This window comes from Lampetra fluviatilis, chromosome 21 (assembly GCF_964198595.1).
Source record: "Lampetra fluviatilis chromosome 21, kcLamFluv1.1, whole genome shotgun sequence".
Taxonomy (NCBI): Eukaryota; Metazoa; Chordata; class Hyperoartia; order Petromyzontiformes; family Petromyzontidae; genus Lampetra; species Lampetra fluviatilis.
Genome location: NC_136295.1, coordinates 11,258,338 through 11,273,730, shown reverse-complemented (window position 1 = coordinate 11,273,730; position 15,393 = coordinate 11,258,338). Strand labels below are relative to the sequence as shown.

Genomic DNA, 15,393 nt, shown 5'->3' with positions numbered 1-15,393 from the left:
CTAAAGAGTGGCACCGACGTGACCTCTAAAGAGTGGCTCGGGCGTGACCTCTAAAGAGTGGCTCGGGCGTGACCTCTAAAGTGTGGCTCGGGCGTGACCTCTAAAGAGTGGCTCGGGCGTGACCTCTAAAGAGTGGCTCGGGCGTGACCTCTAAAGAGTGGCTTCGGCGTGACCTCTAAAGACTGGCTCGGGCGTGACCTCTAAAGTGTGGCTTCGGCGTGACCTCTAAAGAGTGGCTCGGGCGTGACCTCTAAAGAGTGGCTCGGGCGTGACCTCTAAAGAGTGGCTCGGGCGTGACCTCTAAAGAGTGGCTCTAAAGAGTGGCTTCGGCGTGACCTCTAAAGAGTGGCTCGGGCGTGACCTCTAAGAGTGGCTCGGGCGTGACCTCTAAAGAGTGGCTCGGGCGTGACCTCTAAAGAGTGGCTCTAAAGAGTGGCTTCGGCGTGACCTCTAAAGAGTGGCTCGGGCGTGACCTCTAAAGAGTGGCTTCGGCGTGACCTCTAAAGAGTGGCACCGACGTGACCTCTAAAGAGTGGCTCGGGCGTGACCTCTAAAGAGTGGCTCGGGCGTGACCTCTAAAGTGTGGCTCGGGCGTGATCTCTAAAGAGTGGCTCGGGCGTGACCTCTAAAGAGTGGCTCGGGCGTGACCTCTAAAGTGTGGCTTCGGCGTGACCTCTAAAGAGTGGCTCGGGCGTGACCTCTAAAGAGTGGCTCGGGCGTGACCTCTAAAGTGTGGCTTCGGCGTGACCTCTAAAGAGTGGCTCGGGCGTGACCTCTAAAGAGTGGCTCGGGCGTGACCTCTAAAGAGTGGCTCGGGCGTGACCTCTAAAGTGTGGCTTCGGCGTGACCTCTAAAGAGTGGCTCGGGCGTGACCTCTAAAGAGTGGCTCGGGCGTGACCTCTAAAGAGTGGCTCTAAAGAGTGGCTTCGGCGTGACCTCTAAAGAGTGGCTCGGGCGTGACCTCTAAGAGTGGCTCGGGCGTGACCTCTAAAGAGTGGCTCGGGCGTGACCTCTAAAGAGTGGCTCTAAAGAGTGGCTTCGGCGTGACCTCTAAAGAGTGGCTCGGGCGTGACCTCTAAAGAGTGGCTCGGCTTCCGCTCTGGCCGCTCAGCAGCTCCCAAAGACGGAGGAGGAGGAGGCTCATAGACGGAGCTGACTGGCGCCGTATGGCTCGGACCCGACTCTAGTTCGCGCGCGTGGCTTTGAGTCGGCTCACTCGCGCCAGAGTCGGGCCGGAGTCGCGACGAAGATGGACGGATAATATTGGGGGGGGGGGTGGGGGGAGAGCGGGGCGGGGTAACAATGCCACCAAACGCTGGGCTGCAAATTTTAGCCAAACGATTTGGCGACGCTGCGGCGTTGGCAGTACAGCAGGCACACATTGCCCCCCCCGGACGTCGCCGATGATTTATCTGCACTCCTCTGAAGGCCACGCTGTTATTGACAAGGGTGCATGTTGGTGGTTTGCACTTTGGTTTTTGGCATTCGTGTGCTTTTGCGAGCCACCTTGCAGCTTTATAGCCCGCCCAGAACACCCGATGTTTTCATCATCATCATCACCACCATCATCATCCACTCGGCTACTCGCCGTCAGCCGCCGAATGCCAACAACGCGGAACCTTGCTTGAAGAGCCCCCCACGATGGAACGGCCCTGTGGGTTGAGACTCGGTGCTGTCCCGGTCGCAGCTGGAGGTGATCGCTCTCAACTCCGCTGCTCGTGTTCCACACCGGAACAAGTGCAAACGTTTGCACTCCAAAGACAAAGATCCCCCGTATAGCCTGTGACCGACTGTAACAGACTGTAACAGACTGTAGGGGCAAGTGCCGTTAGCGAGCAGCACCTGTGAAGGCCGGAACGGTACACGAGGGGGTGGGTGGCCAGAACCACGCCCGACCGCCTTTGTCTCCCCAGTGGCGATGTTTACACACCGCACCAGGTACTCATTGAGGTTGAGTCGACCTAGGGGAGGCCCAGGACCGGGACCGGTTCAGATAATCGTCACTGGTGTAGGCCGTGAGCGGGAATCGAACTCGGGTCACCGGGTTCGCACTCCGGTGCGAATGCAATGACCGAAAAATGACCCCAAAATCCAATAGACTATTTTAAAATAATAATTGGAAAATTAACAAAGGTCTCCGATTTGGTCGAAAGGCGCCTCCACGGTGATTGGTCGGTAGGCAGACTTTTAAAGGGATTGGAGGAATACGTTTAGAACGCGGTTAAGCGGAAAACAGAGCGGGTCCCTTAGAGGGGAACGGCTGGGATTGGGCTAAGGAAGAAAAACAACACACAAGGACAAGTAGGTTCCAGATTGGGGGGGGGGGGGGGTGACGAGCTGCAGGTAAGGACGTAGCCCAAGGGCCCCGTGTCGTGTCCGTGGCCCAATCAAGTGGCTCCGATCACATCGTCGTCCGAGCCGTTACACGCTGTCCCGCATTATTCCAGTAGCACAAGTAGTAGCTACACATGTAGTAGCTACACATGTAGTAACTACACATGTAGCAGCTACACATGTAGTAGCTACATATGCTCCGGGCCCCGCACTTTCAAGGGCCCCGCACTAAACGCTTTCAAGCTATCAATTCCGGTTCAGTGATTCTGCACTTGCTCTATTACTATAGTACTATAACGCCGAAGATGAATCCCTGCAGTCACGAAAGCTTTAAATCGAAATTTAACCGCCACTACGGGGTGGGATTCCATAAAACTTTCCAAGCTTGGTGGTGTTTCATTCTTCACCTGAGGACGGCTGCTTGCGTTGTGGCCGAAACGTCGTGAGAATTATTTTATTATGTTTTATTTTTATTATTTTATTACTTCCCTTCTACGTGACTTTACCGAAAGAACCAAGAAGATGAATCCCTGCAGTCACGAAAGCTTTAAATCGAAATTTAAATCGAAATTTACTATACCCCCTTCAACTTTTATGAACGGCTGGGTGTTTAAGGTTAGCGATTGGTCGTATTATCCGGCTGTACAGCAAAATGACAAAATACAATTACTTTATCATGTAAATTTCAAAATTTGTGTTTTAATATTTGTGCTTTTTAAAATTGTAGGGCCCCTTTATAACATAAGTTATAGGCCCGCAATAGCTTAATCTGCTGTTACAAAAAGACAAAAAAACCCACAAACATTATCCAGACACCCCAATGGCGCAGGAGTCTCCTGAAAGCGAGCCCTGAGACTCGGCGAGTCTCACCTGCATCGTAACTACCGGTGCGAAAGAAGTTCAACGTGACATACACACACACACCACGGCATGCTGCTCTGGCGCTGTGAATATTGACTCGAGCATTGAGAACCATGACGTCACCACACAGAGTGCAACCACTGAACTATGACATCACCAGAGGCAGGGGCGTCACATAACACTCCGATGCCGTCATCCTCAATTTCACGCCATCCCCACCCAGTGCCCCCCCACCTCTCCGGACCTCTCGGCTCCCCACTCCCATCCCAGCCCCCAACATCATCACCATCGCTACCCCTCCCCCCCTCCTCCAAACCAACCCCCCCACCACTCCACTCCGTCTCCCATTTCTCCGCTGTCTCTCCCGGCGGCTGCTCTCTGTGCTCTCAGAGAGGAGGAGGAGGAGAGAGAGAGAGACACACAAACAGGGCAGAGCATACGTTCACCTCCATCGTCGACCACATCGACAGCATCACAGTGCCCCCACCACCACCATCACCGTCCAGCAAACAATAGGCGCTCTCGCTCCACCCCGTCTAGGCAATAATCGCTCCATTGTCAGCGGAATCGGCATCAGCTGCTGCATCATCAGCGGCAGCGTCGGTGTCATCGTCAGTAGCAGCAGCAGCAGCAGCCTTAGCATCAGCAGCAGTAGCATCAGAATCAGTAGCATCAGCAGTAGCAATACCAACATCACATCACCAGCAGCAGCAGTAGCATCGGCATAAAAGAGCAGCAGCATCATCATCAGCATTACCATCAGTTGCGCGAGCAGTATTATCATCATCTGCATTACCATCATCAGCAAGCAGCATCAGCAACAAGCAGCAGCAGCAGCATCACCACTGCCAGTCAGACGAGCATCATCAGGTGAAGAGGAGGAGGAGGTGGTGGAAGAAGAGGAGGAGGAGGTGGAGGAGTCGTGATGAGGTGGACAAGGGGAGCACTCATCGGGCTCTGGGCGCTCTTCGCAGGTGCACGTCCGGCACCGGCCGCTTCGCCAGGTGAAGCCCTAGCGCGGCTCGGCTCGGCTCTAGCGCGGCTCGGCTCGGCTCTAGCACGGCTCGGATTGGCTCGACTCTAGCACGGCTCGGCTCGGCTCTAGCGCGGCTCGGCTCTAGCGCGGCTCGGATCGGCTCGGCTCGACTCTAGCACGGCTCGGCTCTAGCGCGGCTCCGCTCGGCTCGGCTCTAGCGCGGCTCGGATTGGCTCGACTCTAGCACGGCTCGGCTCGGCTCGGCTCGACTCTAGCACGGCTCGGCTCTAGCGTGGCTCGGCTCGGCTCTAGCGCGACTCGGTTTGGCTCTAGCGTGGCTCGGCTCGGCTCGGCTAGGACTGGGTCGGGTTGGGTCGAGGGGTTCGTGTGAAAGGGGGAGGTGGATGGGAGAAAAGTCGTCGGATCGGAGAGCGAGTCGATGTATGCCGGTGGTGGACGGGCGAGTGGCTGGTTGACGGTTGAGATGGGTGGGGTGGCTGGATGAATTCGTTGTTGGCTAACTGGTTGTTTGGGTGAGTGGTTGGGTGGGTGAGTGGTTGGGTGGGTGAGTGGTTCGGTGGGTGAGTGATTGGTTGGGTGAGTGGTTGGGTGGGTGAGTGGTTGGTTGGGTGAGTGGTTCGGTGGGTGAGTGATTGGTTGGGTGAGTGGTTGGGTGGGTGGATGAGTGGTTGGGTGGGTGGGTGAGTGGTTGGTTTGGTGGTTGAGTGGTTGGGTGGGTGAGTGGTTGGTTATTTTAGTGGTTGTTTGGGTGAGTGGTTGGGTGGGTGAGTGGCTGGTTTGGTGGCTGAGTGGCTGGGTGGGTGGGTGATTGGTTTGGTGGGTGAGTGGTTGGTTTGGTGGGTGAGTGGTGGGTTGGGTGGGTGAGTGGTTGGTTGGGTGGGTGAGTGGTGGGTTGTTTTACTGGTTGGGTGGGTGAGTAGCTTGCTGGTAGGTTATCGGGTTGATTTAGTGTGGCTGGCTGGTTAATTGAGTGATTCAATGTCTGAGCGGTTGGTTTGGTGAATGGTTGGATGGCCGGTTGGGTGGGTGAGCGCTTGAATGTTTGGTTAAACGTGGCTGGATGGTGAGTTGTTTGGGTCCGAGTTTGGGGGGGTTACTTCAACCGAAGCCCCACGTCGATTCCTATAGTTTGGTGGCTTATCTCGAACAGAAATCGGTACCTTAATTTAGTGGCCCGTGGCTTCGCTGAATTATAATTTGCAGGCTCAAACGCCTGCTTATCTTCTGAGATCCCGTAGAGCATACGAATACATTCCAGGTGATTGGACCGGGCTTGCACAGGCGACTAGCCGTGTATCGCAGGTGCTATCGGCTGCTGCAGGTGAACTTTATGGGCAGCAGAGGGTTCGTGTAGCAAAATCAATCGTTTTATGCTCCGATTCTTCACCGATCCGTACTGACCAGAGTGGTGAAGTATGACAAAAACATAATAATCCCCACGTCCCGCACGGCGCGGGGATAGGGCCTTCGTCCAGCGGTGGATTAACGAACCAAAATATTGCCCAGGTTACGGTTGATCTGTCATTGTAATGCTTTCGTTATCTGATGGGCGAATTGTATTTTAATGGGTTGGTGGTGAATCTTGTACGATGTACATTGATGACTTAGCCAATGGTAGGAGGTGGTGGTCCAACTTGTTATATCAATGGGTCACCTGACGGGTTAGTAGCCGACGGGGTCAATGGTCAATAGAGTGGGCTCATGCTTTTATCTGGGCGGCCAATTCCTCCCGCGGGTTCTGCTGTTGCTGATGTTGATACTGCTGCTGCTGATGCTGCTGCTGATGATGTTGAATGACCCTGCACTCCCACGCCCCTCTCATCACCTAAATTACGTAAACTCAATGATTTTATTTTACCAGGTAAGAAGCAACTTGGCCACAAATGCTATTTCAACGAAGTGTGCTTATCACGCGGAAATGTATAGCAGTAACCAAAAACTCTAAACGCGTGATGTTGGTTCCAAATGTGGAGGGGAAAACCGGAGGACCCGGAGAAAAATCCACGGTGACCACTGGGAGAGAGCGAGAGAGACACAAACTCCATATATACAGCAGGCGTCAGAGTCGGGATCAAACCCATGACCTCCTGCATACCAGGCGAGGGAGTTAACATCTCGCCACCGTACTCTTCCCCAGCCCCCTAACAATCCCCCCAGCACCCTAACCCCCCACCCTCGCAGCACACAGCACCGTGCACCACCACCACCAACAACAACAACCGCCATTCGCCACTAAGTTTGCGGTAATGTAACCACGGCGCTTGTGCCAGGCTATGTGCACTTTAAGGCCACGTGAAGTGTCGAATGCCCGCTGGCAGGTGGCCACGCGACAGACCCAGCAGGTGCCATGGGTAGGCTGATTGAGATGACTGGCCGATGCACCACCCATACCCCCTACTGTGCCAACTTAGCTGTGTTTTATACGCCCTGCGCCCAGCTCGTTGTTGTGAGCGTCGCTCCTCTGCTGCCCTCCGTTGTTGCTGGAGGGGCGACTGCCTCCAACTGCCCAGCAGCAGCGTCCTTCACGAGCCTCCTCCTACACAGAGGCCGATGTTGACAACCGCTGGTATCGTGCACCATTAACCCTCATCCACACAGACAGCCCCCGGTGGGGGGGGGGCGGAGGTTGGCTGTGTCCGTGATGCCAATGTGGCATCTCGTTCCGCGGCGCGTTTAGCGGCCACTCATCTTCACGGGCAGCGGAGGTGCCTTTGGCCGGAGGGGAACAGGCGAAGTTGTTGCGGCTGAATGGAACGCAGGAGTTGTGGTTGCGATGGTTGTTGTGGTTGGTGGTGGGAGCTGGGGGAGAGGTGCTCACTGGTAGTGGTGGTGGTGAACTTGGAGATGGCGGTGGTGGCGGTGCAGCTGATAATTTGGTGGTGATTGGTGGCTCTGGTGGTGGTCGTCGTGGTTGTGATACAAACAAAGTGCTGGGGAGCGGTGGCGCGACGCTTTCGCGCGACGTGCTACGAACCCGGCGAGACCCCGAGTTCGATTCCCGCTCGCGACCAATAGCAGTGGCCAAACATTTGAACCGGTCCTGGGCCTCCCCTAGATCGACTCAGCCTCAAATGAGTACCTGGTGCGATGCGTAAAAAAAAAGCATCGCCACTCGGGAGACAAAGACGGCCGGGCGTGGCGCTGGCCACCCACCCACGCACCCCCCCCGCGTGTGCCCGTGTCGGCTTTCATCGGTGCGAACAGCACTTGCCCCCAACAGTCTGTTCAGGGCTGGGGGTGGGGGTTGTGGAACAAAGTACACCCCCCCCCGCCCGCCTCGCCTCGCCTCTGGTTGTTTGTGGGGTGAGTGAGGAGTGGGGGGTGTCACCATGACGAGTTCCACTGCGTTCATCACGGGCGCGCGATCACGCAGGCGTCTGGCATTGATTTGTAATCATTCATGATTGTGAACCCACGCTGTGTGCGCGCCACAGAGTGCGTGCGTGTGTGCGTGCGCGTCAGTGCCATTGTGTTCGCACGTGTGTATGTGTGTGTGGTCCTGGGCCTCCCCGAGGTCGACTCAGCCTCAAATGACTAACCGGTTCGCCACTGGGGAGACAAAGGCGGCCAGGTGTGGTGCTAGCCACTCACCCCGTCGTGTGGCATTCGCCCAAAGCAGTCTGTATGGCTCTGGGGGGAGGCCTTTAATTTGTATGAATGCTTGTCGGTATATGTGTTGGGGAGCGGTGGCGCTGCGGTTAGCGCACTGGGCTACGACTTGCGGTTCGATTCCCGGCGACTAACATCGGTGACGATTATCTGCACCGGTCTTGGGATTGCACAAGGTCCACTCAGCCCTAAATGAGTAGCTCGTTACCGTGACAGTTTAACACGTAAGAGGCTTTGGCGACCAATATTATGAATAATACATTTTTGGGGTGAGATCGCGTAAGTGTGAATGTGTCGTTAGCCCGCCACCACCCGACACAGCCAACCAGTAAAGGGTTGTCACGGAAACAAACCGTGCCAATCAGTTACTACTGCAGTGTGTTGGAGAGTAAGGCCACAGCATTTGCATGTTGAGCACGACGTTTCGTTGGTTTATTATTTCCAGCAGCATCGGGCGATTTTGCCAGAATTTTGCCAGAATTTTGCCAGAATTTTGCCAGAATTTTGCCAGAATTTTGCCAGAATTTTGCCAGAATTTTGCCAGAATTTTGCCAGAATTTTGCCAGAATTTTGCCAGAATTTGCCAGAATTTTGCCAGAATTTTGCCAGAATTTTGCCAGAATTTTGCCAGAATTTTGCCAGAATGCCGCGTGCAAGCATCAGCATTGAGGATACAAAAACGGCCGGGCGTGGTGCGGCACGGGATGCAATTTGTTGAATTTCCCGTGGGGGGGGGGGGGGGGTTACAACTGGAAGGTTATCGCCAACCCGCACTGACCAGCCTTGTGAATGATGCTAAAATCCCCAGAGCGTGACGATGCCTTAATGCAATAAGAAATTGATGCTTGTTGAATTTTTAAACCGGTGATGTTGTTTTCATGTTTTATACGCACTTTTAAGTAATAATACATTCTACCCTGGGGGAGAGGGGGGGCTCAGTGAGTCTCAAGGCTCCCTCCGAGGAGGGTCCTGCCTACATTGGGATGCGTGGCTTGCAGCCGACAATAAGCGCTCGGCCCAGCGTGGCAAGGAACCACAGAACCCGGATAAAACCCAGCGCGCACAGGACACCCACAGCTCCTCACAGATAGATTCAAGCATCTTGATAGCACGCGCTGCGCTGCCTGGGCAAATCTCCCCCGCTCAGTCCCCACACCTCAAGCCGTCTCCCACTCGAGTGCTAACCAACCCCGAACCCTGGCATTGTCAATTCAACATCTTTTATTCGGCAGGAGAGAGGGGGATATACATTTATCCACCTCCGGGGATGACAACTGAGCAGTCCGGGGAATAATGAGAGCAGAGCCCTCTCCCTCCCTCGCCCCCCCATTCCTCCCCCCCCTCCTCGTTCTTCATCAAAACCGCACCATGGTACTGCCCACAGCGCCCACCAATGGGGCGGTGGCGGAGCGGGCGAGCGCTGCGCTGCACTGCGATCCCCGGGGGGCCACGGGTTCCATTCCGCTCACGACTCGGCCTCAAACGAGTGCCTTGGTGCGGCGTGTAAACATCGCCACTCGGGAGACAAAGGCGGGCGGGCGTGATGGCTGGACACCAACCCCCCCCCCCGCTCGCGTGCCGTTTGCGGCCTTAATAGGTGCTCGCTAACCGCACTTGCCCCGACAGTCCGTGAGTTCCGAGTGAATATTGTTTAACCAGCTCTTTTGCATTTGCAAATGTTTTTTTTATGAAGAGAAACGACGATCGTTTTACTTTGAGGCGGTGCAGCCAGATGATTGCGGAGTCGGGAGGAGCCGAGTGGTGAATCGGTGCCGTGACGCCTCCTCCTCCTCCCCCTCCCCCCCCTGCTCCTCCCCCTCCCCACCTCCTCTCCCTCCTCCCCCTCCGCCCTCCTCCTCCCCCTCACCATCCTCCCCCCCTCTCCCTCCTCTCCCTCCTCCCCCTCCGCCCTCCTCCTCCTCCCCCTCACCACTCCTCTCTCCTCTCTCTCTTCCCCTCCCCCCCCTGTTCCTCCCCCTCCTCTCCCTCCTCCTCCTCTCCCTCCTCCCCCTCCCCCTCCTCCTCCACCTCCTTTGTATTCGTGAATTGGACTTTTGAGTCTGCGTTGCATCTTCCACGGTTCTGTTCTCGGCGACTTGAACCGGTTGAGACCTCAAGCGGCGCGGGTGGAGTCTAGATTTGCACGAGTGACCCCGGGCCACGACAAACGTTACGCACTAAAAAGCGAACGCAAATAAAAATCAGAACGAAGAGCTAAAAGCAATTTGCATCGCGGGATGAATACATGAATCTTTGGCAACGCAATTCCTCGCCGCGTAACTTGGCGAGGCTAGAGGGAGGTGAGGCTACAGGGAGGTGAGGTGAGGGGGAGGTGAGGTGAGGGGGAGGTGAGGTTAGGGGGAGGTGAGGCTACAGGGAGGTGAGGTTAGAGGGAGGTGAGGCTACAGGGAGGTGAGGTGAGGGGGAGGTGAGGTGAGGGGGAGGTGAGGTGAGGGGGAGGTGAGGTTAGGGGGAGGTGAGGTTAGGGGGAGGTGAGGTTAGGGGGAGGTGAGGTTAGGGGGAGGTGAGGTTAGGGGGAGGTGAGGTGAGGGGGAGGTGATGTGAGGGGGAGGTGAGGGGAAGGTGAGGTGAGGTGAGGGGGAGGTGAGGTGAGGGGGAGGTGAGGTGAGGGGGAGGTGAGGTGAGGGGGAGGTGAGGGGAAGGTGAGGTTAGGGGGAGGTGAGGTTAGGGGGAGGTGAGGTTAGGGGGAGGTGAGGTTAGGGGGAGGTAAGGTGAGGGGGAGGTGAGGTGAGGGGGAGGTGAGGGGAAGGTGAGGTGAGGGGGAGGTGAGGGGGAGGTGAGGTTAGGGGGAGGTGAGGTGAGGGGGAGGTGAGGTGAGGGGGAGGTGAGGGGAAGGTGAGGTGAGGGGGAGGTGAGGTGAGGGGGAGGTGAGGTGAGGGGAAGGTGAGGTGAGGGGGAGGTGAGGTGAGGGGGAGGTGAGGTGAGGGGGAGGTGAGGTGAAGGGGAGGTGAGGTGAGGGGGAGGTGAGGTGAGGGGGTGGTGAGGTGAGAGGGATGTGAGGCTGGAAGAGGTCTCTGTGTGTAGCTGCAGCACTGTACAGCAGCACTGGATGTATTATTTACTGCGACTGTAACGAATCACTCCGATGCTGAGTCGATGAAATAGTCAAGATTTGGTGTCGCGATTACACTCAGGAATCGATCCTCGATTGTGCTGAATGTTTGTGTCAATACACATACGTACACCTACCGGATTATAAGACGCATCCCCAAACGCGTGTTTAAGAATACATTGGGGGGGATGGGGGTGGTAGTGCGTCTTATTATCCGGGGAATACGGCGCCTCTTGTAATTACGGCGTGTTAACACGGATTTGTTCGTGTGAAATACCGGCAACTGGTTAAAAACCAAACAACTGAATCCTAACTGTTAACCGATTCTGAAAACCGCTGTGTGTGTGTGTGCCAGTCGTCGTTCTGCATCCTGAATTGTAGCGATGCTCGCGGTGCTTGTTGGTGAACCGCACTGCTGCGTCAACGCGGACGAGCGCGTTATTGTTGTGGTGGCGGTGGTGGTGGTGGTAGTGGTGGTGGCGGTGGCTGTGCCGGTTGCTGTCCGTGGTGCTGAAATCGCTTTTGCTTGCAAACTGTAGAATGTTGGTGATGGCTGCTCCTGCTACCGCTGCAGTTGGACGCTACTGGGCAGTTCGAGGCAGTCGCCCTCCAACAACAACAGAGGGCAGAGGAGCGACGCTCACAACAACGAGCGGAGCGCCGGGCAGCTAAAATACAGCAAGTTGGCACAGTAGTGGGTACAGCTGCTGCATCTACCAGTCATCTCGGTCAGCCCACCCATGGCACCTGGGTCTGTTCCGAGACCTCCTCCTGTCAGCGAGCCTTTGACACTTCACGTGGCCTCAAAGTGCACCTGGCCTGGCACAGGCGCCCTGGTGATGCTACCGTCACTTGGTGGCGAATGGCGGTTGCTTGGTATTGGCTGCTGCTGCGTTGGCGGGGGCGAACAAGCATAATTAACAACAAACAACAGCACTCAACACGTTCGTCAATAACAACACTTGTGTGTCTGTGTGTGTGGCCTGAAGACTTGAAACGTCTCTCTTAGGCAACGCTTCTGCCAATTGCCCTGCGCCGGTCACCTTCAATATCCCGAGTCACGCCGCACCAACGACCCGGCCTCCGAACCCTGCCTCGCCTGTGGGATTGGACGAGATCGAGGCGCGTTCGTTCAGTGGGTGGTTGGCAGGGTGATGGGGGGGTGGTGGTGGTGGTGGTGTAAGGCGTGGAGCGATAGTGCGACGGTTAGCGCTACGCTGCGCTCTGCTACGCTGCGCTCTGCTACGCTGCGCTCTGCTACGCTGCGCTCTGCTACGCTGCGCTCTGCTACGCTGCGCTCTGCTACGCTGCGCTCTGCTACGCTGCGCTCTGCTACGCTGCGCTCTGCTACGCTGCGCTCTGCTACGCTGCGCTCTGCTACGCTGCGCTCTGCTACGCTGCGCTCTGCTACGCTGCGCTCTGCTACGCTGCGCTACCAACCCGGCGACCAGAGTTCGATTCCCGCTCACGGCCACCAACACCGGTGACGATTATTTGAACCGGTCCTGGGCCTCCCCTAGGCCGACTCAGCCTCAAATGAGGGCCTAGTACGGTGTGTGAATATCGCCACTGGGGAGACAAAGGGGGCCGGGCGCGGTGTTGGCCACCCACCCCCTCGTGTGCCGTGCCGGCCCTCGTAAAGCGCTGCTCGCTAACGGCACTTGCCCCAACAATCTGTGGAGGCTACACGGGCGACCTTTGTCTTTGGTGTAAGGTGGAAGTGAGGCTCGGCCCAACACATTTGTCAGCTGAGCGACTGTGCGGATGTAATCTTGGCCGTAATGTAATCTCCGAGCGAGTGGCGGATGGGGCCGCCGTTAACTCTACGGGACACCAACCGGCACCACGCGCCGTGACTTTAACATTTCAACGTGTCGGTCACGCGCGAGCGGACCAAAAAATCCCAGCCACAGACCCGGGGCAATGAACGCATAATAATGAACGTGATAGGAGCATAGCGCCCGCTACTCCCACCATTCTCCCCTCCCCATATCGTAAAAACATTTTTTTATTAAATGTTTTTTTTTATTCTTCTCCCCATTAAAATATTTTTTTTGTTAAACTTTATATATATTTTATATTTATCGCAGTTGCTGAGCACATTCGGTCCTCGAAGCCCCCCCCCGGATATTACGCCGAGGAGGCCAGTGGCGAGCAAGCGCCGTTAAAGTCGCGACGGATAAAGTCAATTCCGACGACGGCACAGGGAGGAGGTGAACGCGGCGAATTAAGCGACCGCAAAAGGCAATTTGTGCAGTTCGGTTGCAAACCGAGAGGAGCCTCTAAATGCAAAGTCGTCGAGTAAATAACGCGGAGAGACAGCGGAATGGAACGATGGCCACAATCGCCCCCCACGTCTTCGAGAAATAACGTGGGATTCATCGAGAGAGAGAGAGATGGATAAGAGTAAATATGTTTTTTGAATTGAACAAGGTCATATATATAAATGAAATTGGGTTAGAGAGACGATGCGATAGGGAATTGTACGTGATAAATAATTATATATATGAGAGACAGAAAGGGAGACACCGTGGATTTGAGAGCACACACAGGTCTGGCCGTCCGTGGGTGGGGTGCCGGGCCCGGGGAAAATTGCACCGTGTGGGCTGCCCGACGTTAAAGCACGCCCCCCCCCCAAAGCGCGGGGCCCGAGGCGGTCGCCCCGATTCGCCATACCCCAGGGGACGGCTCTGTACGCAGGCAAACCTACTCAGTCTTGATCGCGAAGTGAACTAAGTGGGCTCGGGCCAGGACGCGTCGTCTTCGCGGGAATAACTGCGGAGTGGCGGCCAACGGAGGGAACGCGCCCGACAGAGACACGTCCACCGTGGAGACGGAGCGATGAGATCGGCTCCCGTGCAGCCGCTCGGTGGGTTGGTTGCATCGCAGAACGGTGCGCGAGGGTGATGGATTGGGGAGGCCTTCATTCAGCAGTGGATCGATCGTGAGCGATGTTACGACAAAACGTCATCACGTACATTCTGCGGGGAATGTCGTGAGCGTCCTGAACGTCTGTCAGATGGCAGGTGCCCTCCCACCAGACCGCAACCAAAGACAAACATCCCCAGTATGGCCATAACAGAGTGTCGGGGGCAAACGCTGTTAGCGAGCAACCTACGAAGGCCGGCACGGCACACGAGGGGGGCCCGGTTGGTGAGCATCACCGCACGCCCGGCCGCCTGTGACTGCCTCGTGGCGATGTCCACCACGCACAGCCACCCCGAGCGCGAGCAACGCACCCCCCCCCCCACCCCCTCTGCGTGCTCGGAGGCTGTGAGCAGCAAAATACTACTGCACATTCTGCACCGTGCACAGGGCCGCATATTGCAGCCACGCACATTCGTCTGCCCGACCTTTTGAAGGCTGAGTGCTCATTGTGCACTCACTCGCTTGCTCACTCGCTCGCTCGCTCGCTCTCCACTCCAGAATCCGGTTTCATCGCAACTCAGTCTTCGAGTCCCGGTGCGAGTGGACGCATCGGGCCTCTATGGGAGTCTGTGGGTCCTCTGTGTGAGTCTGTGGGTCTCTATGTGAGTCTGTGGGTCTCTATGCGAGTCTGTGGGTCTCTATGTGAGTCTGTGGGTCTTTATGTGAGTCTGTGAGTCTCTATGTGAGTCTATGGGTATATATGTGGGTATATGGGTCTCTATGTGAGTCTGTGGGATTCTGTGAGTCTGTGGGTCTCTGTGTGAGTCTGTGGGTCTCTATGTGAGTCTGTGGGTCTCTATGTGAGTCTGTGAGTTTCTATGTGAGTCTGTGGGTCTCTATGTGAGTCTGTGGGTCTCTGTATGAGTCTGTGGGTCTCTATGTGAGTCTGTGGGTCTCTATGTGAGTCTGTGGGTCTCTATGTGAGTTTGTGGGTCTATGTGTGAGTCTGTGAGTCTCTATGTGAGTCTATGGGTCTCTATGGGAGTCTGCTGGTCTCTGTGAGTCTGTGGGTCTCTATGGGTCTGTTGGTCTCTATGGGAGTCTATGGGTCTCTATGTGAGTGTGTGGGTCTCTAGGTGAGTTTGTGGGTCTCTATGTGAGTCTATGGGTCTCTATGTGAGTCTGCGGGTCTCTGTGAGTCTGTGGGTCTCTATTCGAGTATATGGGTCTCTGTATATGAGTATATGGGTATATATGTGAGTATATGGGTCTCTATGTATGTATGCTGAACTTCTTTCGCACCGTACGTAGCCACCCGTGCTCACTGGAGTTGCGGGAAATCTGAGCCTGTGGGTCTCTGTGATGGTGTCAGTCGTTCGACAACACGGTGTGGTTTCGGTTGTGCAGCAGAGACCTGGATTCAAATCCAGACTGCTCAGCGACACCGACTCATCACATCGCTACTCCCCCCCCACCCCACCCTTCCCCCCACCCCTGAACCAACCAACCACCTCATTATATTTAAGTTCTCAAATAAATATGGAGGTATATATATATATTTCTTTTTTTCTTATTTTTATCGAAGGAAAAAAAACCCATTCAATTGAACTTCTGTCAGACCCCGGGCTTTTGTCATTTAGCGGCTGCCTGA

General features: G+C 55.7%; 1 protein-coding gene across 1 annotated transcript in view; it reads left to right on the top strand.

Moving 5' to 3' along the window:
• Nucleotides 1-3,531: 3,531 nt before the first annotated feature.
• The window catches only part of LOC144938229 (contactin-associated protein-like 2), a 137,787-nt gene continuing 125,925 nt past the window's right edge, over nucleotides 3,532-15,393 (top strand). Inside the window, exon 1 of the mRNA XM_078866054.1 lies at nucleotides 3,532-4,199. Coding sequence (XP_078722180.1) covers nucleotides 4,121-4,199 — 79 coding nt within the window. The 5' untranslated portion in view covers nucleotides 3,532-4,120. The remainder of the gene's footprint in view (nucleotides 4,200-15,393) is intronic.